Source organism: Hydractinia symbiolongicarpus, chromosome 9, assembly GCF_029227915.1.
Source record: "Hydractinia symbiolongicarpus strain clone_291-10 chromosome 9, HSymV2.1, whole genome shotgun sequence".
Taxonomy (NCBI): Eukaryota; Metazoa; Cnidaria; class Hydrozoa; order Anthoathecata; family Hydractiniidae; genus Hydractinia; species Hydractinia symbiolongicarpus.
Genome location: NC_079883.1, coordinates 13177712 through 13203243, shown reverse-complemented (window position 1 = coordinate 13203243; position 25532 = coordinate 13177712). Strand labels below are relative to the sequence as shown.

The following is a 25532-nucleotide window of genomic DNA, read 5'->3' as shown; positions in this document are numbered from 1 at the left end:
CAGTATTCTCTGTGACGATGAAGGTCGGACTGACTTGTGGCATGGTTCCAAATGGTCTTTCGTCTTTCGTTCGAGTCTCAGTGTAATGCACCAGCCGAGCATAAGAGTGTCAGCATGAAGGGTCGACTTTAATGTTCCCTATACCTTACGTTCTTCATAATAACATCGACCGTTTTTTATTGTGGCATTCATTCAAATTTCACAACGAATTTACGTCGGCAAATTACGTCGGCAGTGCCAAATGCGACACTAACATTATCAACCTAGTTCCCAGGCAGCTTGCTTCTATGAGCGTGAGGGAAGCAAAGTTGACTAATTATCGTTCATTGTGTATTCACTTAACGAAGTACAACAAAGCGAAGGTAGGTCAATGGGACTTGTACTTTATCAGGGAGGCATAAGAATAATTTAAAACGTCAGAGTGGAATAAATATCAAATTTCGTGATTAAAACCGTTATGCAAGGAATCAGATATATTTTTACCGCCGAAAAATTCAACTTAACCGGCCATTTTGGATTTCCAACGGTCAGTATGACCGGCAGTGGTCAAATATTTATTTTATTTGTAGCGGAATTTAATGTAAAAAAGAGCTATGAAAAAGAAAGATAGAAAGAGAGCCTTGTTATTATTACTACTTCGAAGAAGACAACGTAGCCTGGAAAGAAAAAAATACTGAAGGCCAACTATTCTCCTTCCTCAAACGTCTTGTTAGCCATTTTAGTTTTCAAATGACTTTTTCCAACAAAACCTATAGCTAGTACTATTTTTTAACTCCTTGTTACTTAATGAGAACCAAGCTTATAGATTGTGCTTTGTTATCACAATTTGCTGTTTTTATAGCTTAAAGCTAAGTTATGTTTGCAGTAGAACCAGATAAAGTATCCCAGCTTCGCTGTTGATAAAACACAAAAAAAACAGAATCAACTTCACTTCTCTGCTTCATCTCATCCGTAATTTTACTTTCGTTTTCATGACTTTATTGATCACGGGATACAAGGCTATGTCTACTTCGCTTTTTAATTTCTTGGCCCTTTTTACCGTCTCCCGACAAAATCTTTTGTTTCTAATTTCCGTAAAACAAGTTTTTGCTTTTATGGGATTATCTTTATCTCGCATTCCAGAGCAAAAAAAAGTATGTTTTTTACTCGTGAAATTAAAATTTCGTTTTTTTTTAACGTAAAACAACACATTTCGATGATCGATGACTTAGTCAGAAAAAAGACAAGATGCCCTGGGAAGGAGGTTGCAGCAGGCCGTCACCATATGAACATCAAAGAAGCGAAAAATGACCTGGAGACGACATTAAATAATGCAGTTTCATAATATTGGTGAGAAAATAAAACAACATTATCTTGTTAAACTATAAACCCAAATTAAACATCTTTTCTTCAAATTTAAAATACCCTTTATATAGCTGTTCAGCCGCAAAAAACCCCATATTCTGCAATCTTTAAAATAAAAACCATTAACATCAAGAATTTCTTCAAAATGGTAACCTCATCCCCAGGGATTTTTAGACTTTTACGGGACGGTTTAATAACTAACACGAGCCATAGGCCATGTAAAATATACACATCTATCAATGTATGACAGTTTTTATTTTTGACCAAAAACGGTTATAATTATGGCAAAACATCAAAATATTTACGTTGTTGATGAAGATCGGCCCTTTTATGTTAATCTTCCAATTTTTATCCTTTAACAGGTGCTCGCTTTAAATTTGCTAACATTGCAATATGATTGATGCTCATGCTCATTATATAGATGTTCCCTTCTATGTTAATTTTTTAATTTATGTCCTTAACAGATACTCGTTTTAAAAATGATAAATTTGCAATATGATTGATGCTAATATGCTTATGAAGTATAATATAGGCCTTCTGTAGAAAAATTAGACTTGCTATATAAAAATGTGGTTTTGTCAGCAGACTTTTCTTTCCCGCAAACTCCTTATATGGAGATATATGCATAATGGTAGCGAATTCTTGCGACCTGCTATTGCGTATATATGAGCGAACGCGCCCCTTTCGAAATAACACAATACACAGGAAAACAACGAAAACTATAGCTGTTTTACATTACCAATTCGCAAAATGGTGGTAAGTACTTTTATAATAAAAAATTATCCAAAACTTATTTTAAATAACTCCACCTACCCCAAATTTCACATGTCAGTCACCAACAAGCGATAGGGGTCAAATCTCAAAAGGAATAATACGGCTAGCTAGCATCAATTTTATTGCCAACCGTTAATACATGTTGCATATTGTTAGCTAAGAATTGTGAAGCAAAATACTGCCAGGTGAATATAACTTTTGTTTGAGAGAAAACAAACTTTTCATGGTCAAATTCTCATAGGAGAGACTTTGAGTAAAGCTTACCTCTCACTTTGAAAGAAGTTTATCTTTTCCAGTTTATACTATTTTGAAAATTAGTAATTTAACATTTGTTAAGTAAAAATTAAAATAATAAAGCAAATATAAAGCCCAGTTTTCTTGTGTTTACAAAATCCTTCCTCGCCAAAAGCCCCTATGATATGTCAACTTTTTTTTGCATGAAACTAATGTCATCATCCAAATAGTATAAAAGGACCCCTAAACATATTACACCACAAAGCTCATCAAAAGCGACATTCATAGAAAAAGAGTTTACCACCAAGTTTATTTCAAGAATAATTATAAAATGTCTTCCTGTGTTGTACCTCTTTACAATAAGATTCCTGCAGAGGCATTGTCATGTGATATTGTTTTATGCTCACCATTTGGAAAGTGTAAAACATGACTTTTCTACGGTCAAACCGTCACAGTTGATACCTTAATTACAAAGAAACTTGCAGGAAAATGCACTTAGCAGCTAATTTTCAAAGATTAACGAGTATTTAAAACATATTACCAATTAAAAGCCAGAAGAGGAAGATGTCCTTGAGTGATTCAGTCTTAATTTCATGATGATTTTACCATCTGAACGGCATGCTTACCCCTATTCATAATAGTGGCTTAAGTAACAAATAATGTAAGTAAGAAGCAATAAGCTGCGTGGACTCAATATACATAGTCGATACTCTTCCAAAACAAATTTTAATATATAAGATGAACCTTTTCGTCAATTATTTTGATCAATGCTCTGGCAATTCTCAATCCACCTTGTCCTTGCATTTGAGCATAGGCCCTGCGCAAGTTCCTGTATACGTACACCCGAACTTCTACGTGTTTGCTTGAATTTTAACCTTGATTGTAGGGAATGTGACATTCTTTTTTATTTTCTTATACTACTTCACTTTTATTTTGTTTTTTATGTCACATCTACATACACTTCATCTTCATAGGTTGTGTAAATTTTAAGTCCCTGTGCTTGGCTCAACCCGCCCATTCTACAACTTTTTCCTGTGTTTTAGCTTGTGTCCATCCTACTGTAGATAATCTAGCCATAGAAGGAAGATTTATACAGACGGAAGTAGCAACACAAGTTATTACTTATCTTCAGTACATTCAGGACACAAGATTGCAACTTGCACAAAGTTTCTTCCCTAACTATTATTTGCATTTTAACAACAAATGTGTTGTGGACAAATCAAAAAAAGTATAAAATAATATTATTTTCTTAATTAGTACAATACTTTTTGTTGATTTATGATGAGGTTTGATAACAAAAATTTTCAGACAAAAAAACTTTCGCATTATTTTTTGTTCGAAAATTTTTCCATCCAAAATTTGTATCTGGTAAAAGTTTTTGTCCAAAAATTTTGGTTTTCTAAATTTTTTAAAAGAGGACAGAAATAGAAATTATATATAGGGTAATCAGAAAATCAATAAAAACTGCAGTTTTTGAACTTATTATTTTTACATTTGGCTGAGGCTCTATCTATAAAGTTGGATCCTGAAGACCTTTGTTAGATCTTAATTGAATAAATGTACACTTTAAATGCTCCAAGCCTTCTTTTTGTGTTATTTCCGCCACTCTTTTTTTGAAATTTGGTTATAATTCGTTCAAAAGACTTCAGGCAGTAATATAGATCCGTTTCATTGAATTCGATTTGTCGAATTTGACAAATTGGATTGTGTATCAGGTGAAAATCGTATCCTTTCGGGATGCTCAGACTTGCTGAATTTGGTTTTTAAAAATTTAGACCGGCTTAGCTTTTTCGATTAATTGAAAGGTTTTTAACCAATCAAAATGCTTAAAATATGTACATCAAATGTGCGTTAAGAAAAATGGAGTTTCTATATAAAAAATAACATTAATAGAGGGCATTTAAAAACATCATGTCATCAAAAAAAGATGAAAGAGAATTTTATCAGTGAATGGATTGTAGAAGAAGTACCCTGGAGCTTATTAGCAGAAAACATCAAAAGAAAATTGAAATCTTATTGTTCTAATTGAAATTTGTTTATTCTCATAAATTTGGTCTTTTTTACAGCCACTTTTTTTGCCCATGTATGACGTTTCTCACGTTTTCTTAACTTCATAGTTGCTGTAACAATACTGCTACAGCAGCAAGTTCTACCTCGTCTTCTCCCTTTTCACAAAAAACGAATTCAATTTAATTTAAACTGAATTTAGCTCAGTTTAGTTTAACTAAGATTTTTTTATCTTGTTTCACTTTTTCAGGACTCTGGTATTCGACCTACAAAAGAATCTATGGATATTTATGATTTGATGTCTAGAAAAAAGGGCTATGACTATTCAACATTTATAATAGCTAAAGAAGGTGGAAAAGACGCTGTGGTCCCAGGTGTTTCAGTGGAACTTGGTAAAAGCAAAGAAAAATACGGTGACGAAGATTTAAAAGGTGTACCCGTTGTATATCATGCTTTAACAGAAGAACTCAAAAAAGCAACTCAAGCATGCTTTGCGTTAGTTTACGTACCATTTGTTACCGATGACGGTCGCAACTCTGATAAATTTGCTTTAATTACATGGTAGGATGTTTACAATTTTTATCAACTTTCAACATTACTTATTATCCTGAGAATAAATAAAAACCTTAGAAAATAATCCACATTGGTTTGTTTTGAGTTCGGAATGGCGAAATAAAGTTTTTATTTGCTAAACAAGTTTTTCGCTGTATTCTGTCTCATAAAAGTATGTTTCGCCTGAAATTAAATTCCTTCCGAAAAAATTCTAAAAGACACCGCTGTAATGTATTCATAACATCAGTACATTGACGCACAAATTGGGCCTCTCGTTGCCCTCTTAAGATGTATAGAACGTTTTTTTACTTCGGGACTTAGATTTTAAAATAGTTGAAATTTTGTCACAATGTTCAGCAAACATGTTTTAATGTTGTTGTTCTTATTTAGGATTCCGGAAACAACTACAATTTTGCTGAAGATGTCTATGTCTTCAACAAAGCTGAGTGTCATCAAAAAGTTCAGTTCTGCTCTGTCTATTGAAGCACATGACGAAGACGATCTCAAATACAAAGAAATCGCCAGCAAAGTGAAAAAGTCGAAATAATTTATGTCGAAGATTTTGTTTTGTTCTGTTATATACAGCAATCTCAAATGTAAAGATAAAAACAATGTTTGCATGACATTTCTTTTTAAAATGTAAAATTTTCATATAATTTCGATTTATATTTGTTTGCACTTTCTTAGTATGTTAAAAAACAAAACAAGATACGAATTGTCGTCGTCGCTAGATACAGTCGTCGTCGTTGATACGAATTCTCGTCGTCGTTAGATATGAATTGTCTTCATTGTTAGATACGAATTGTCGTCATCGTGCTTTCTTGCAATACATGCTTTATTGTCTGAAATTGCGCGATTCAAAAAACAAAAATTTCGGAGTTGTTACACATTGTTGAGAATATTGTTTATATTTCCTCAACCGCAAAATAAACGTATATATTCTCTGATAACCAGATAAATTAAGGAATGTTATCTTTTGTCATAAAATAAACTTGGAAACGTAAAAATTATCGAACGCATTTTTTAAGTTGCCGACTTTCGATTTTACAGATACAAGCATTTGCCTATTGTGATTCTCCATTGTACTTTTGACATAAGCAATGTAATAAAATTTACCAATACGTTTTTAAGAAGAAACAGACACCGTTAAGAGCTCTATATGTCCAGAAATGCTTGTATCTTTTAGCCTAAAACACGTGTATCAAGCAAAAATTGTTTTTGAGAATTGGTAACTTTGTAAAAAAATTAGATTTTATTTAAAAGAACAGAAAGAAATATTTGTTATTTTACATTTTCCCTGTTTTCATCCAAATTTATATATATATATATTTTATTTAAATTAAATCTTTATGAATTATAAGCTTCCCAATGATGTGTCATAATAAACTTTCTGCGTGCTTCACTTTTGTGCACGCATTGCATGTTAGGGGCTCAACTTATTTTCTCGCCGTCCGAGATTGCAGAAAGAGAAAAGGAGCCCTGGGGACGAGTTTGGTGTATTTAAAATATTCCAATTTAGAAGAATTGATTGAATAAAGGAATGTTCAAATTACGAAGAGCAAAAACGGCGACGAGAGTCCGACGGAAAAAAAATCCCGAGGCAGAAAGTTAGAAACCACCACAACTGAATCGAGATATCGGATCAAACAGTGTACAGGGAAAATTAACTTCAAGATGTTGGGCCACTTTTCTCCGAATTTTCCCCGATAATGTAAACAAAAACGGCGGACGGCTTCCAAATAAACCATTATGTGTTGTTATTGTTTTTCTTTTGTTGCTGTTGGTTGTTTGGATATATATACTTGCAGAACAGCAGTAGACATACTTGGGCTTTAATTATTTTAGACACTTCAGGAACTTGTCTTAACTCTATAGCTAGCCATGTTCTTCTCCATACCACGGCAATGTTTTTGGCTGGATTTCACACGCTGATAGCTAGCTTTAGCTATCCCGTTTTGATAATTTTAAAACGCAGCACAACATTGTTTAAAATTAATAGGGGCTTGTTTCAGTTTTTTTAAAACCAAGTATAAATATCTACATTTTGTATGGCCATGTGATCATCATTTTACAGCAAAATAAGGGAATTTTTAAGTTTTTCTCTAGCTATCTACTTAGCGTATTTGGTGATTCGGTTTGACGTCATAACAATTTGTTTTCGTATTTTAGGTAAAGAGTGTGCAGAGCTAGACACATTTTTGAGTTTTAAGAACAACGTTAGAAAGTTTGAGCAAGATATTTTTTAGATCAAAATCTAGATAAAGCATCATTTCAAGACAGATTTTTTCTAGTGATTGCTTTCCCGTTAGCTAATTATTCTTCCATTTCCACAATATTTAGCATTCTTCCCCTATGAACTAGGTTTGTTTTCATCCAGCCAAATTTTAAAAATGGCGGATGTGGTACAAATGTGATTCATCAATTAGGCCAAATGTCAATCATCACTACGGCAACAAAGCTGAACCAAATCGCTGAATACCAGCCTAATTACATAATTATCTAAACCAAACAGCTCTAGCAACGATCTGGTAACTCCACTCGCCACATTATTTCCTTGCTTTTTCATCCCTAAAACTTAAAGGGGAGTAATCACCCTGTTGGCAAATATTTTTGGGGTGCCTATTTTATTGTAAAAATTGAAAGATGTACATGAGAAAACACTATCCTAAAAATTTTATTGAAAACTAACAACCAGAACATGTTCAAATGTTTCATAGAAATAACAAACTCACCCCAAATTCTCTTTGCCTACAGAACCGCCATTGTATTTTATTACACAAATCATGCGATAATAAATGCACAGCAAAATCGATCACTTGGTTGCTGGATTCATGCCATTACAAAAAAAATGAATGAGGGAGAGCATCTGTGGCTGTGTTTCCATCGTAATGCTTTTATAAATGTATCAACAATGTTCCGAACATCATAAATCAGATAAATCAATCGAAGTTTCTGTGTTATTCTTTATTATTTAAATGTTTTAACTTACTGAAATCAGACATCTTTGCAGCACCAACCTTTTTTTGTTGTTGTTTTTAAAGTCACATTTGCCTCGCTAGCTGTCTTACTTTTTAATTATTTTCTTTTGTTCAAGCAGTTAGTCGTTTCCTTGTGGAGACAGTATCAGATCTATAGACAATTAGAATACCTAATTTTCAGAAATGCCCCTTTTGTGCTCTTAACTTAATTATCTCCATAGTGCTTCAACTATCTTCAACTATCACAATGAGTATTCTTCTTGTTGGGCATTTTTGCCTAAAATATACAATAATCCCATCATGCTAATAAAAAAAGAAAGAGCGTGGTAAGCATTAATTATCATAATTAATAACCATAAGACAATGCTGTGATTTCTTTTTTCTGTTTTTGTGTTGTTTTTTCTGGTCTCCAAAAACAATGGCGAATAGAATAAGGAGGAAAAAAAACTAAGTAGAGAAAGTAACACGGATGTTTTTACCTGCAGCTACTTTTTTAAACAGAATCAAAAGGTAAAACACAGCGAAGGAAATACATCTCCTCTTCGAAGTTGTATAGAAAAGAAAAAGCAAGCCAAAAAGAACAGTGTGAAATTCAAGATATTATTTTATTATTTCCATTCCAATTCCAACCCTGTCAAGTTTTATTTAATTAAACGCTGTTTTGATTGTCAGTCTTTAAATTAAACTTTTCTTCTTTTTTATTTATTTTAAAACAAATGTTTTTTATAATGTAACACAAACTTTTTTTTTTAAATTATTTTATTTTATTATTGATAAAAAGTTTTATATTATGAAGCAAACATTTAGAAAAGCTATTTCACTTTCTTGATTTACTTGAAAAAATAAGCATAAAATTTTCCATTTCTAGATGAAAATTAGACTTTTCATACACTAAAATGTCTGCAAACAATACTTCTCAAATTTACTAGAAAAAGAAATAATAAAAACATGGCAAATTAGTATCTTTAAGTATATAGATATTTTCCACCTTAAGAGATTGTGGATGAAATTTTTTAATAAAGTATCAACGTTATATTATTAGCAAAATTGTGTGTTTATCCACATAGTATTTAATATGTTTTTATACATTTGTCCTAAAGTAGTTTTGAAGACTCTACTTAGTCATTTTGATTTTTTTTGACCAACAAAAAAATTAACTCAACCAGCTAAATATTGAGCTGTGACTGCCAGGGATAAAATATTTATTTCAGGTGCTGCTAAATGCGCCAATTGGTTACAAAGAATCAATTCACATCTTAATTTTATTGTAGCATGTCCTGGTTACACTAAGGATGTGACTATACCTTAATACTGTACACTGTGAATTATTATATATACTGTGGCATTTATTTTTTTAGATATAAATATTTGTTGACAAATTTATGCATAATGGGTGATAAAATTACAGAAAAAGAAAAAGATAACAAGTCGTAAGTTTTTAATTATTTTTCAATATTTTAAACATTTGTATTTGATTTATAATTTGTTAATTAAAGGTGACAAAATCATTTTATTGCAACAATTTTGACATAACGTTATCAAATATAAAGCATTGGTATTTGATCTCGTGCAGAGAGAAATTTTTTTGCTCATTTTGCCTGTATAATGAAAGTTACATAGTAAATCAAAGTTAAATTGTTGTGTAGAAATGTTGCAAAAATGAATTTAAAGGTTCATTAATCGCCTCAAGCAAAAAATGCTTCAGCAGCAACATTCGAGAAATGGTCTTTCACATCTGATTTTAAAATGAAAGTTTTAGGTTATAAGTTAGTAAAATTTTAATGCATTGTTCAAGTGGTTTATGTGAACTTTTAAATATTCTGATCGCAGAATACACCACCAGAAGGTAGGTCAATGGGACTTGTACTTCATTTTTAAAAAGAAGTAAAAGTTAGAGTCATTTGTTGTGAGTATATACTTGCAGGACTTCGTGTACAACAAGTTTGCGTAACTTATTGCGGGTATAAGAAGTTACTGTACACAAATCTTTGTGTGCATAATATATTACTTTACAAAGGTGTGAGTGTCACTGATTTTGATGGTAAGTACACAAAAAAGAGCTAAAATTAACTTGCAGATCAGCAAATATTTTTTTTATTAAGAGAACATGTTGGAAAGTATACATATGACTCATCGCAAACACATAAACAAAATTTACTTATTTTCAATCTTTTAACAGGAAACAGTAGCTCTTACTTAAAGAGGAAGGATGTCAATAATTATAATATATAACTGAGAATATAGCTTGGAAGACTTTCTTACAGGAAGTTTGCTTCTTAATCGACATCATAAACATTTTACTTACATAAATTACATTGTCTATTACAATGCATTACAGTTTCCTTGTTTTCTCATTTTCGTTTCTGTTCTTCCAGGAATCCATGGCTGGATGCACATTATAATCCAGTGGCTTCACTTTATACATTTACATCATGTATTGGTAAGTGGAATTTTTTATATATTTCTATCTTGCTATTTTTCTTGCTTTGTGCAATTTCCTTAGTCTGAAAGCCTTAATAAAAAAAATAATCATTTTATTGATGTGAAATTATTGCCACCTTAACAGCATTGTTGCAAGCTAGTTTTTTCATTTATTTACATCTGAAATAATAAGTGCTTAAAATCTGTTAGAAGTCTGCACGTGTCATAGTAGGATTTGAGAACATGATGGGAACTTGTTAAGACTCAAGTGAAAAATAATAAAACGGACACGTTTGTTGCAAAGTATAGTATTTTTTTACTGTATTAAAACAGGTTTTTCCCATAATTACCTATATTCTTTGTTTTTATAAACACTGTTTAGCACAAAAATGTATTAAATAAAATTTGCTAGACTCTCGTAACTTTTTATTAGATTTTTTTCAGACTCGCTGACTCAATAACTGACTCAAATAAAAAAATATAATAAAGAAATCAGACCTTAGGCCTATAGTGTAAAAAAATATACAAATGATATAGTATGTAGATAAGTACATAAAGAGATAGTATATAAATATATCGTTCTTTTTTATAGCTTTAGCAGACTTGCATGCTGATGGAGAAAATAAGGTAAAAGATATTCTTTGATTATTTATAGTTTAAAATTTGCTTTCCTCATTTACTATTCTGGTTCATATGTGTTGTTCCACATGGTATTCCTAGGATGCCAAAATGACACAAAGCTTCACTGTAGATTTTGAAAGTGTTTCAACATAAGCACATTAATTAGTGTAAATGACTACTTTACACTCAAATTATTTAATGATGCAAACACAGAATTTATCAACCCCTAAGGGAGGGGGGGGGCATGTCATCAAAATAAACTCTGACTTGCGACAAGATGTCTCTCACTAAAAGGTTTTGAAAGTATTGAATGTAAACAATAATTTTATTACTTCTATTTTTTTTTCTTGCTTGATTTAGTTAGTTGTTGCTGATCTCGGAACAGGGACTTATAATATGAAGCTTAAAGTTTATAAAGGTATCATTTTTAAGTTCATTATGCACAAATAATAATTATGCGATATGCACTTTTAAAGAATAATAAATTGTTAAACAACATGGACATTATTCATAGTTTTCTATAGTTTTTTTTCAAGTAATAGACCTATTGTTGTTGACCTAAAATCTCTCCCTGTATTTCAAGTGAATCAAAGGAATAGAGATAATGACATGGAAATGAATTCTCAAGCAGATCTCAATCCAGGAACAGGACTATTATAATTTTTCAGGCCTGAGGATTATGGCAAAATAAATATCTTAAATATTAGAAGAAACAAAGAAACTACTTAAATGCTTACAAACTTGTAGTTCCACATCCTTAGGCCATGAAAAGAACAACCCAGCTAGTTAAAAATTCTGATAAAAATGACATGAAAAAAATATGTAAACAGCTCCTGGACTAAGAACGGTATTTTTAATGAATGGTATTTCGTACAACTATGTAGCAACTGTTGAAAATTCTAATTTTATTATCTAGGAACATCTTTAATGACAGAAAGCTCTATTATTGACCTTCCTACTGCTGTGGTTACATTTCATATGGATATGAATGAACCAAAAACACCAGGTATTAACAGATTTGTTTTTTTTTCATCAAAATTTTTGTGGCTTGTTTTGTTTTGTTGTTTTTTCGGGTTTTGGAGTTTAATTTTAGATTTGTAGTTTTTTGACATTATTAAAACTGATAAGATGGTAGTAAACTATTGCATAGGCCTTACAATAATGTTTTTCTTTTGTGAATTTTTCACAGGTTTTATAAATGCGCATTTTAAATTTCCTTGAAGTATATATTTCTTACAAAAACAAAAATATAAATTCAAAATATCCATTTTAAACTTCCACACTCGTCCAATCTGAAAATGTAAATAAAAATTGTCTAATGAAATGTTTAAAAAACTTATATTCAAAGTTTATATTAAACACACTATGTTATGCAAAACGCACTACCTAAAATGGTTACTTCTCGCAGAAATTATGATAAACATCAGTAACTATTCATGACCTCATTGCCAAAGTATATTGGAGGTTATTTGTGGTATTTTTCAATCTGACAAGAGAAATGCCCTCACAAAGGTTAAAAGTTGTTGCCAATTTTAAAAAAAAACATTTAGTATGTATCTTATTATGGGGACTTTTAAAAACTTTTTAAGCACAATTCTACATCAGTCAGAGTGCAAAAAAAGTTATCTGGTTTTATTTTTAACTTTGCAATTTCATCTTTTCCTAGAGTGATAGGATATTTATATATAATATTAATTTAGCATGTGAAATGTGAAACTCTAATAAAGATATATATTATCATTTAGAAGGTCATTACTATTGTAACTCCAAGTTTGTGTCTTTAATTTTTTGTTTGTATTCAAAGTTATTATAACCAGGTTGCACATTAATTAAATGCCTTTTAACCAATCAGATTGTTTATTGCTTCATTCACCCAGATAAAAAAACATACATTATAGCGAATAAAGTGTTATTTATTTTATTTAGCTATTGCTGTTGCCAGTGGACCTTTTATCTATATCTACAAAAATTTACGGCCATACTTCAAATTTTCATTACCATTAGAAGAGGTATTTGGAAACCTATTTATTACTGTACATGTAACCTATTTAACATGTTTGTTAAATACTATACATTTGCCCCTTTTTAATACTGTACTGGCTTTCCATGCTACTGCCTTAACAATCACTTGTTTACATTATAGGTGAATCCGGTGGAAAATGACATATGGAATCAAGCCAAAGAGGTGTGCAAAACCATCTTGAATTCTATTTCTGAATTATGTGCAGTTGCTAGTTTTTTTAATAAAATCTCTATTTTAGCAAAATGTTGTTTAACCCCTTGTCTAGTTAAATAAAAAGGAGTATAAAGCTTTTAATTCAATTTATTTTTCCTGATGTAGTATGGTATTGACCTTTTACCAAACCAGTGTGACACTCCCGGTCCTAGCTAGTAAAATTTGCAATTAACAATATATATCACAAAGCTGGAACGTGCCTTAACTCTAATTAGAATAAATATAGTGTGCACATGATAAATCAAATATAAAACAGTGAAACTAAATATTTAAATTTTCAGGATAGAATCAATGTTAGTGTCATGAGAGATATGCTTTCGTCTTTGCGGTAAGTACAACTTTTATGATGATGTACCTGTGATATTTTTTTGCCCTGCTACATTTATGAAGGTACTATAAAAAAAAACAGAACAAAAATTAATCTACCTTAAGTCATCATCATCATCAGTGTTCTCGGCATAACGTTGGTTTTCTATGTTAGCATGGGTTGGATGGGATAAATTAGTGGATTAGCAAAATGCTGAATATATTATTGCTATATGTAATTTCGTGATTCATTGGCAAAATATTTAATTTTGTGTTCCCCAAGAATATATTTGCAGGATTTTTTTTTACAAATATGATATTGGACAAAGATTTTGGATCATTATGTTTTAACAAATTTATGATAAGGTGTGTTCTTCTTATGTGTGACTTGTTGAAATTACCAGCCAGGGACAGAAGGATTTTAAAATTTACTTAAATCTGGTCCCTGGGCAGTAGAGGATTCTAAAAAAATGCTGAAGTTGGTATCCAGACCAACAACCGTATATTTAATGTGTTGGGGCTGTGGTCTAAAAACAGATTTTATTTATAGAGAGGAGCTTGGTGTGTCGGTACTTACTGTTCGATCTTTAAAGTAAGTAGAAATTTTTATTTTGTAGGTTATTTGTTTGGTAAAGCCATCACTGATGTAAGATAATGATATTTAATAGGACTCAATATCAATGGATTTTTTTCATATAGATTTCTACAATTACCTCCAGAAGAAGTTGAACCGTTTGCAGCAGTCCACAAGCACACACCTTTGAAAAAACAGGTATGAATAAAATCTATGTGATGTACTTTGATACCCAGTGACACGTTGAATTAAACGAATATTTTTAGTAATGCCTAAGTAGGTTCAGCAATCATTTTCTACTTCTTAAATGATTTAAAAGCTTAACTTTAAAAACATACAGTTTTTTCTCTATTCTTGAGTATGCAGGTTTTCTAATGATAGCATTGTTCTTATATTCTATAACAGTTGTCCTAGTACTGTGAACATGTAGTTAGAGTACTGGGTTCCACTAGTGCTCTTGATGGCAACAGAACTAAAGTTAAACTGATGTTTAATTGTAATTTCAAATCCTCACTGATAAAGCCAGCCTCGTTAATAATACTGACAAAATTTTATTATAGCAAATATTTAGAGTTTGTAACAGAAGAATATTAATATTGGTAATGATAACCGTAACAATTATTACTAATAAAAACTCATTTTTTGCAGTATCAGACATGATTGTATTGCAAGTGATAATGAGTAACAATTACTAATTTGTATGGATAATTAAAATTTCAAGGCCTGTATCTAAATTAAATTGTACAATATCATGCTTTTTTCTCTGACGAGGAAATTACACTACAGTAAAGCTTTTCTCAACTAGCTTAGGACCGGAAAGCTTGTGTAAGATAAAGTTAAAGTTAAAGAGAAAAAATTAGACAGTGTGGGTTAGAGGGTATTTGAATTTAAGAGAGATTCCATAGCAAATTTATTTAATTTTTTTTTCAAGCTATTCAAAGTATTAGTACATAAAGAAGCTGAGACAGTAAACAAATTTTATTTTCATCTTGTAGTCTGTTGTAACATGTATGGATACATTACGCAAAACTTCGAATGATGAAGGCAGTATTAGCTGTCTGGTTGTTGGTGCAGAAAACAAGGATATCTGTATTCTTGATCCTGAAGCTTTCACTGTCCTTAGTAAGGTAGGCAGTAACCTTTTTTACTCAAAGGTTTGTACATGCTTGTCTCCTTTACTTGATTTAATACTTGTGGATTGCTTTCGATGATGTTATTGAATGTGCACAGTATTTACAACCAACAATGGAGATATCAAGAAATATCAGATATTTTTGGGAGGAAGGGTTTTCTGATGCCAACCATTAACTGATAGCCTTGTAATGTATTAAGCGATTGTCTGTTTGGGCGATTGCTGTGCTTGCACAGCTTTTGTAGCTTGAATGTGATCTTTGAATGCACTGGGGACCACCCTTTGCAGAACAGTTGTTGATAGCAGTACTAACAGGAATTGAAGATGCTATCCTAAGTAAAAAATTTTAAAAGATACTAATAATAATTAACAAAAAAGAACAATCAGTGAGATAATATAGAAGTTTTGCAGTTTTCCCCAAAAAAGTCTTAATTTGTAGTGTAACTTGCTTGTGTAGCAACATAAATTATGCCTTAAATCTTTGTTTTAAAATTCTAATCAATTTTCATTGGACGATTCATAAACTAATAGATGCTTTATAAAATAATCTTTCTGTATGCAAAATCTGATCAAATTGTTGACAAATCTAAAAATTCACAAGAACCTTGTATATATTACTGGTATTTTAAAGCCGATTTGTCAATAACGGGCATTTGATTCAATTTTTTAGCTGTTATGTAATTTCTGCTTCGAAATTTACTTCATAATAGGACGTCCTCAATATAAAACCAACATTATTGCATTAAGTTACTATGCGTTAACTGTGGCTGGAAGGTTGCACCAATACCATAATCTAAAAATAACATGCGTTGTGATTGGTCAGTTCAGTTACTAGTTTATTGTATTGTACTGATGAACTTTAAAACTCTTTAGGTGTCCATTCCCAGTGTTCCTGTCTTCATGGCTGTTTCTGGTTTGTTTGATGTTGACTACAGAATCATGATTGCTTGTAGAAACTCAAAGATATACCATTTGAAAAAGTAATTATTGTTTATTTATTGAAAATCAATTGCAATTACCTTGATGTTGTATGAAGAATTTATTGTACAATCTTCTTACTAACATAAACAGAATGGCCATCTCCTAAAATCTCTTTACAAACCTAAAAAAATGGAAACCCATTTAAATCTCATAAATAATCTAAAAATAAAATAAGAAACCCCCTAAATTCTCTTTAAAAACCTAAAAAAATTGGAATCCCCCTAAAATCTCATAAATAACATAAAATTTGGACCACAAATATTGATTTCTTGTAAAATCTCCTAAAAAATTGTTTATGATATTACGTCTTAAAAAAAGATGCACTAGCAGGAATGTTAGAAAAGGTTTGGTTATTTGTAACTGTTCATTTCGCCCTGAAAGTCAGTTAAAATCTACTGAAAACAACCCCCACAATGATTTTTATACGTTTTTAGATTTTTCTCCTAAATTTCGACTCCCAGAAAATCTCTTTAATTCTCCTATCTCAAAAAACCCCCAAAAATTGATTAAATTTGTGGCTCGCCTGGCAGTATAACTTCTTAACGAGATGGCTTTTTCATGAGTGTGATGTGAAATTCCTTCCATACCTTCTGTATTTTTATTGGTACAGTCTACTCTCGATAGGTAGAACCCGGGTAAGTGGAACTTTCGTTTAGTGAAACTAATTTCCCCATTCCCTTGGATTTGCATCTCTTATTTTATTAAATATATTAATTCGGACATATGACTTCACAATAAAAATAAGTACGAGAAGTTTGGTTGATGATTTTTTTATTTTATTTTAACGGATATTTCGTCTTGTTACTACAAGACATCAATATAAACTGTTACAATTACCTCACAAGTTTTTCAACAACTACGTAATACACAGTGGACATATAAAACAATACTTAACAAAACATATAACACATAACGGCAAACCCAAGGGTATTTAAATTATATACCGTTGGTAAGGGTAACCGCGCGGACCCCTTGAGCAAGATTTGTTCATATAAGTGAAACGTTTTTAAAAGAAAAATCATCTACCGTACGTTTGAATCATTTTAATCAAAACTTTCTTTTTTTAAATGGGAACATTTGATTACTATCAAGTAATGAAAACATAAAAACTATATCAGCAGTAACATTTTAAAAATGGCAGCTGTGCAGTAAATATCTATAAAGCATTTTCTTTTGTTCCTTTTTGGTTATTCGTAAATTCCTCGGTCTTTTGTGATTTCAGATAAGAGGGAAGTTCGATAGGTGGACCTTTTTTTCGGTTTCATAGAGGTTCGAATTATCAAGGAATTCGGATAAGTGAAACATTCGATAAGTGGAACCATTTTTTTCGGTCCCGTGGAGGTTCCACTTATCGAGGGTAGACTGTATTTTGATATTCGTTTTCGGTGGAGCTTTATATAAATATGAGAGTTAACAACTCAAGCAAGAAAAATAAAAATATTAAAAAAGGATTGTCTAAAGTTTCTATTGTTCGTGTTTTCTAACTTTTTTAACTCTTGTTTGATTTTTCTTGTTGCAATAAAACAATGAGAGAAACAATGTGAATATAAATCTGTGAGCACAAATATTTTAAAGCATTTAAGCTAGTTTGATTTACATAAAAACATTTTCGTGTCAATGAAAAGATGGGACTAGTGCGAAATGTCTGTCTGCTTAGAAACATAGTGTAAAGTTGAATTATTTTTAATCTAGTTTGAAAGAAAGCCAACCAAGGTATGACTTCAAATTGTCATCAAATAGAATTTTTTTTATGTTAGAGGAAACGATCCTGCAAGATTAGTTGTCGAGCTTCCGTCCCCTATTGTTGGATTGGAAAGAGTTGGGAAAAATATTGTTGTTGGGTGTATGGATCAGACGATAACAAGTTTTTCTTCCAAGGTAAGACGTCTAAGATTCTTACCTGGATTTTGCTTTTTTGGACAGCTTTTTATATTTCAGCTCCAAATGGATATTTACTTGCTTTGAAGCTCTTTTTTCACTGACAATGTATTTCTAAGTAAAATAATAACAATTTGTTCAATTAACACTTTGAATTTGAGTTTGATTTTGTAGGGCAAAAAGCTATGGGCTGTACATCTTCCAGATATCATTACTACTATGACGTTGCTCAATCATAAAGCTAAGGGATATAAAGCATGTAAGCAATTTACTTTATATGTTATTATCATGTTTCATATGGTACCTTCATAACTTTCACCGGAAAACGTGAGAATACAGACTGGTGGCCTTGTGGTAGAGCGTCTGCCTCCACTGCGCAAGGTCTTGGGTTTAAACCCGGACTAAGTTATACCGAAGACTATAAAAGTATGCTATTCGTAGCTCAAATAGAAACTTTAAATGCACTAGGACCTCTTTTGCAGGATCCTTATTAATAACAGTTCTATTAGGCACTGAAGAGGCTACCCTGGGTAAATAATAGTAATAATAATAATAATAATGTAAAAAATGAACGTAAATGAGAAATGTTGCGTCTTTTCGGAAAGATTTGTTGAATCGAGTGATTACGCTACATCAAGTTAACTCTGACGATAGGGGTTGAAAATATACCATTGCATAAAACGACATACAGGTTCCAGAATACATTCTTTGACATCAAAAATGACTGGCATACAATTACGAGCTTAACATTGTGATTGCGCACGTTTGTTTAAAGTTTAGAGTTTGCTATGATCACTTTAAAAAAATTTTTAGTGCTTGTTGCTTTAAATAATGGAGAAGTACGCGTCTATAGAGACAAATCACTGTGCAATGTCATAAATGCTCAGGTATGTTCTGTATTTTAGATGGGTACAAAGTATATTTGCTTGCTGCACGTTTGCAATTCATCAGACAACTAAGGAATTTGATGAAATTCAGAGGGAGGGGGGAGCTTTTTTGTTATGTAACAAAGAATTTTTATGTATTTTGGATATTTTTCATTATTTCAGTGTATGATAATGTTATTTTTTTCTCATAATATAGCACTACTTTGCCTGATTATCTGTTACATGAAGGTTTTTGGTAGTATAGTGAATGAATAAATTAGGTGTTAAGATTCGTAATAGTACGTAACAAGGAGGGGGTGGAAGTTTGGCACTAGATTTGTTGCGATGCGTTACAAGGGGTGGGGAGGGAGAGTTGGGTAAAATATGGCGAATTTGGGCGGTACGAAATTATTGAATAGCCCCAAACACAGAAATAGATTTCTTACCTTGTTGTTAGTCGATTCGGATCTAGAAAGTTAAGTTGTGATAAGTTACATATGGTTTGTTTTTGTGTTTGTATACGTTTGTAAAAGTAGACGAATTGACTATATATTTTGAAGTTACATCATAGAAAAGGATACAAGTCTCTATTAGAATTAGAATTTGGGATGGCTAATGTTTAAGAGAATTGATTTTGAAATTTATCTCCCTGGGCAGATAATTCACCTTAATAAACTTCTCTCTTGCGTTATTTATAAACATTTTTTAGGATGTTGTTACTGGTATGAGATACGGAAGGTTTGGTCGTGAAGATGGCGCTTTAGTAATGGCTACAAAAGGTCAGGATGTTAAGCATGCTTTTGTTTCTCTGATACCTTGGATTTTGTAAATTCTTGAAATATAGAAAACATGTAGAAAGTAATAGAATTTCAACGTACAACAAAACGAAGATGTATTTTAATTTTCAGCAAATGTTGCGTGGAAAAAAGGTTTTTTGTGAAACAGTGATATAAGCAGGGTTCTGTCTAATGAATTAAATAAGAAAATTTCTTCTTCTTAAAAAACGCAATGTAAATACAGCATATCATCAACTTAATGCTAACTTAAGCGTTGTCTCTTATGACATGGTAGCTAAACATAATCTTTGTTAGCGGGTACTTAAGTTAGTTACCAAAGTTCTTAACTAACGGAGTTTTGTTGTATTTTTTTCACTGACTGACTTTTTGATAAGAAGTATTTCTTTTAGGTGGTGGATTGATTGTTAAGATTTTAAAACGAACAGCTCAATTTGAGAATATGCACATGGGCAGTGGTATGCAGACATATTTTGTTTATCGTCTCCTTTTTAAAGTTTCAAATTCTGGTCTAACTATGGAACAAAATAGCCAATGTGAAATTTTTTTGCATTAAATGCCATCTTTATTTTTTGGTCAGAATGCAACACTGTCAATGAAGTTGTGTTTCTGCTTTGTTCTTCTAATTCTTCTTTCTTTACTAGGTGTTCCAGCCGCTCAACTTGCTAAAATAAACGTTCCAAGAAAAACGAAATTATTTGTTGATCAAGCGTTGCGCGAAAGAGAACATTCGCAAGGTTCGTGTTTTCCTTTTAAATGTCTTCACCAGGTGATCTAAGAAACTTGACAACATCAAGATTTGCGTCAATAATCTTATGCTGTGTCTTCTTTTTTCTGTAGTACTTGTGTAATCCATTATTGTAATTAGTTATGAGTACTTTTTCGATGCTGTCAATTTCACAGTTTTGTTTTTTGGTAGCTTTTTTTGTCTCTTTGTTTGTTTACAATGTTGTTGTTGTTGTTGCTGTTGTTGTTGTTGTTGTTGTTGTTGTTGTTGTTGTTTAATGGCTATTTTTATTATTGGTAAAAATACTTCCAGTTATTAAGTACTTGCTTTCTTTTTTCAGCTATGCATCAAGTTTTTCAGACCGATTTGTTTAAGCTGCGACTTAACACAGCACGGTCTTTTGTGAAAACACTTGAAACAAGAATGAATCCAATCTCATCAACACTTGATGATCCTTTAAAGCTATCAGCACAGGTATGATTTTTTTTTCTATTTATAATAATATTGAATAATGCGGAAAATTTAAAAATCCTTGTAAAACCAAGAAATCTCCTTAAATCAGTTTCTTTTTTTTTTAACCAACCTTTTGAAGCGAGAAAGGAAATAAAAATATTATCGTTATTACTGGTATCTAACAGAACACGACAATCCTGAAAATATAGTAGACCATTTCACTAAAATTGTTGGAATGGACTATTTGTACTGTACTTTTAAGGTGCACAAAAACACCCTTTTTTAAAAGTAAAGAAAAAAATCAAACAAAAAACCAAAAAGTCACGATGTTCAATGACCTAAATTTGATCCAATAAATTCACTAGACATCCTGTGATAGATTTCAACTGGAACAGCGTTTCAGAAAGTTTATTTTAAAACGAACTTATGAATCTTAAGATATGATGTTTTTAGGTTCTTGGTTTGGGACCGACCTTTCAAATTATGATTTTACTATCAAACACATCTGCTGATATACCTTCCAAAGATTTGCTCATCACATTCTCAGCTGATAATGCCTTGTATAAAATACAACATCCAGTTATCGAGGTATGTTTTTTTGATACACTTCCTTGTGGTATTGCAACTTCATTTTCAGTTTTTCCGGTCTGTGGTCGGATAAGAGACCTGGTTAAGAGATTGATATTGTAATGTTTTAATTTCTATAACTGCTTTTGTTTCTATCTTTTAGGTACCGTTCGTTCTTCCTGGCGGCGTTTTTAACTACAACACACTTGTAGAAGCGATCAGCGATAAAGGAATAGCTGATAAAATCAAAGTATGTAGCTTATTCACAAACATGACTGCATATCAAGTTGACATACGCAACTCATGCGTTCATGTTCGCACAGATTGGTGCGCTGTAATTTGTTCACCCTGTCTTCCGAAAATTGGTGAATTCGCGCAAGGCGTAGGTTTTTTTAGTAACCCTAAAACAAAGAATTGAGTTTCGGGAGAGATGATATTTGATCCAGTGCGCAAATAACTAGCAGATAGTAATTCACAATTCTACATCCAACCAAAAACTAAGCCAGTGTCCTTGACCCAATAGTGTGTTAGCCATTGGTCACCGTTTAAATATTCTCGCGGTTTCGTGTTGCCACCCGAATACGACATAGATTCGAATATTCTTCTTCTGTCATTGGTATATATTACAATGATTTATTTTCAGGTGTATCTTCTTCATAAAGAACAATCTATCCCAATCATCACAGCCATTATAAGTATGCCAGTCAGCGAAGGTATTATTATGGAGTAGCAGGCTCTCCGTTACAGAGATGTAACATGCTCTCCATCACGGACATGCATCACGGACATCACGTAAAAGCTGGATACGTTTGTTTTAAAATTTCAAATTTTGATACAGGGTTTGATACACTAGAAGAATTTTTACGTGAGTGCCTTAAACCCTCCGCCGCTGTTATCTTTATGGATTTAGAAATTTTGGAATAAACTTGCGCAATAACAATTTAGGAAACAAGTTGCAATTAAGCGAGCAACTTTTTACATTAAATATGCTAACACTAAGTTGAATTTTGCGACCGCGAAACCTTCTTGTCTTGATGTTTTGTTTTCAACGTGGTTTTAGCCAGTGACAAATAGTTTACCGTTTTTCGGGGAAATCTTTAGGAGAGTCTATAGTGCAAGTTTTTTATTTTATGAAACTTTATTTATTTGTAAATATTTGTAAAAATTGGATGTTTATAAAAATATATAAATGTAGACAAATTTGCATTTTTATTCGGGGGAAAAAAGGAATTAATTATCTTCGTTATAAGCGTGAAATACTCAAATGGCACAAGTATTGAAATCGCAGTTTTAAGCAAAAAACCACTTGTCACAGTCACGACGTCCTGTCAGTATATCATCATTGGCTTGTAAGAGCCCTGGGGACGAGGTTGTATTGCTAACGTACTTTCATTTTGAAATACATCAAAAATATACTCTAGCCTAAATTGTTTACTTTTTTTGTTTAACCAAATTTGAGACCTTTTATGAAATTCTTACAGTAAAAAAAAATTAAAACCAAGATGGTACTAATTTTTTTAAGTTTTGTAATTGAAATTTTATGCTGTTCATACTCGTATATGTCAAAAAATTTTGATATATATGAGTATTTTAGGTGTGTCGAAACCAGAATGTCTCATTCTTTGTTCATAATGTTTATTGAGAACTAACTCAATTTGAGGCTAGCATTTCTGGCTGTGTTTTATCAATAAGTAATATGGCCTCTCCGCAGCTAGCAACGCAGGTGTTAAAAAGGCGATTGCTCACCGGTTCACAAAGAATCTATTTCAAATGCGAAGTTTTACATATGGTTAACATTTAAAAATTTAAAGAAAAGAAAAAGGCGAAGAAAGCTTGTGTTTTTAAGTTTATGCTTGGTTGGGTCATTAACAATTTTTTAACGCTGAAAAGGTGTTTAAGCTAAAAGAATCCTCCTGTCCTCAAATTAATATGGCGAATAAAGAGACACCGAGAAATGTAATGTCAAAAAATATTTGTAAAAAATATGGGTTATATAGAGATATGGTCGAACCACAATTTCGTGAACCATTTATTGTGAAAGGTTACCGGCAACCGAACATGGCAGCACTGGATTGTCTCAAAAGTCCATTTGTTTATTATTGCAACGAAACAATAAATGTATGGTCGCACTTCCTTGGTTTTCTGATATTTCTTATTAAATTTTATATGATATTTACCAAGGAGTTTAATGTGGAAAATATACACGTGTGGCCACTGATCTCTTACGCTTTAGGTATAATGGGATTCTGCTTAATGAGCTCGATTGCCCACACATTTAACTCGATATCTCCAACAGTGAGAAATATATGTTTCTTCTTGGATTATGCAGCGATAGGTATCTATTCTGTTGGTGCTGGACAGGCGTTTTATTTTTACTGCAGACCATTAGGCCACGACATTTATATTTATCAATCGCCTTTCATATTTTGTCTGTTTTCAATATTCATCTCAATCACATCCACTGTAATGTGTTGTTTGACTCGACATAACTGGCATTCGTTAAAATACATCCTGCGAACTTGCTCAATGATTCTCCCCTTCCTCGTAAACGCATCTCCGTATTTATACAGATTACTATTTTGCGGAACAGATCTCGATTGTGATTATCGATCATTTACTTTATTCGCAAAGCATTGTGTGCTATACGCATTGGCAGCTGTTGCCAATGTTACAAGACTGCCTGAAAGATTTATTCCTGGTGTTTTCGACACATTAGGTCAAAGTCATCACTTGATGCATATATTCACGGCAGTTGGTGCCGGAATTCAGTTTGAAGCTATTAAACTGGATATGGTGAACAGAATGGATGTTTTGCAAGACATTCGCATCCAGGGCGAGGCATCAAATACTTTTACTGTAATGCTTGCTGCTTTGGTTGTTAACTTTGCGATTGCAATTTTATTTGGTGTAACATCGACACGTGGAAGTTACAATAAAATAAAGAAATCATCTTAAAACTTCTCTTCAGCATAATTTTTCGAAGGGACGAATATGCAATATGTAATGACTCAGGGTTGCGGTTAAGTATTGGTCTTGTAGAAAGAAAAAATAAAATGCTGATTATTTAGAAGAGTGTGATGGCGTATATAGATATACATATATAGATATACACGATATTATATTTAAAATAAAATTTTAGTACGAAGCTTTGTTGTGCGATGTGTTTGGCTATTATATGCATAGCTTTCCAAACACAGGGCAGAGCAAAATGAAGTGGAAGTAAATAGAATTAAGTAAATAGAAATTTACTTTCTTCGTCCTTTACCTAAAACCTTTCATTTATGTTTTTCTTATGTGTAAACGTTATGTCTTCACTAATGTTCGTGGAAAGATTTTAACAGAATTCGTGGCAGAATAATACATTGTTCCCACGTGGAGAACGCGCCGTTCTCTGAATTTCCTTTTCGAAAGTTTCAAAAATTACCAAGCATTTAGGAGCGAAGCAGAAATGTCAGTTTAACGTCTAGCATGCACTTTTCGTTCTGTCGGTCACCCAGTACACAAAATTTAGTTCAAAACCATCGTGAAAGTATAAGCCTCGTTCCCAAAAATTTTTGTCTCTCATCCACGCTGCGCTTCTGGCCGTCCTATATGCAGAAAAGGACAACAGGTCCTGGGATCGAGGTTGATAAGCGGTATATCTCCAGCACAGAGAAAATAGGCAAAAATATGAGTTAAAACAAACAAGCGAAGGGGGTTAAAACGAACAAACGAATTTTTTTAAAACCGCCGCTAAGCTATAAATATAAATTAGGCCACACAAGCAAAAAAAACCTACAGTAACAACAATAAAGTTGTAAAAAGAAATAAAAACTTTGCTTATTTCTGGATGTTGAAGCCATATTGCCATCGTATTTAAAAATCAACGTATGATTTAAGCCTATATATTTAAAGGTAGAAATAGACGAAAAAGGCAAACTTTTCTGGAATGAGGTTGCTGTCGGTAGCCGTAACTCAATATATTACAACTACATCTCTTACGAGACTATAATAAACCCAGTTTAGAGGGGGGAGGGGTATGTCCTTGGGCTCAATGCTACAGCTACTAACTATCCAAGGGCAACGTTAAATGTATTCAGATTTAAGT

The 25532-nt window shown here is 32.1% G+C and overlaps 3 protein-coding genes across 3 annotated transcripts; all 3 read left to right on the top strand.

The window, feature by feature from the left end:
• The first annotated feature begins 1940 nt into the window (after positions 1-1940).
• LOC130657978 (uncharacterized) lies at positions 1941-5622 on the top strand. The gene is made up of 3 exons (XM_057460989.1): positions 1941-2100; positions 4610-4920; positions 5302-5622. The coding sequence occupies exons 1-3, from the start codon at positions 2095-2097 to the stop codon at positions 5456-5458; spliced, it is 474 nt and encodes a 157-aa protein (XP_057316972.1). The 5' UTR covers positions 1941-2094; the 3' UTR covers positions 5459-5622.
• A 3625-nt stretch (positions 5623-9247) lies between these two features.
• On the top strand, positions 9248-22619 carry LOC130657974 (Bardet-Biedl syndrome 1 protein homolog). Its single transcript, XM_057460982.1, has 22 exons — positions 9248-9319; positions 10265-10329; positions 10903-10937; positions 11292-11349; positions 11848-11937; positions 12858-12940; positions 13075-13116; positions 13449-13495; positions 14024-14065; positions 14173-14245; positions 15043-15174; positions 16053-16159; positions 17918-18038; positions 18213-18297; positions 18852-18925; positions 19614-19683; positions 20091-20156; positions 20343-20435; positions 20766-20899; positions 21332-21466; positions 21609-21695; positions 22089-22619. The coding sequence occupies exons 1-22, from the start codon at positions 9279-9281 to the stop codon at positions 22173-22175; spliced, it is 1767 nt and encodes a 588-aa protein (XP_057316965.1). The 5' UTR covers positions 9248-9278; the 3' UTR covers positions 22176-22619.
• A 147-nt stretch (positions 22620-22766) lies between these two features.
• LOC130657977 (membrane progestin receptor gamma-A-like) lies at positions 22767-25513 on the top strand. The gene has a single exon (XM_057460988.1). It carries the CDS (start codon positions 23375-23377, stop codon positions 24398-24400), a length of 1026 nt encoding a protein of 341 aa, XP_057316971.1. The 5' UTR covers positions 22767-23374; the 3' UTR covers positions 24401-25513.
• The last annotated feature ends 19 nt before the right edge of the window (positions 25514-25532 follow it).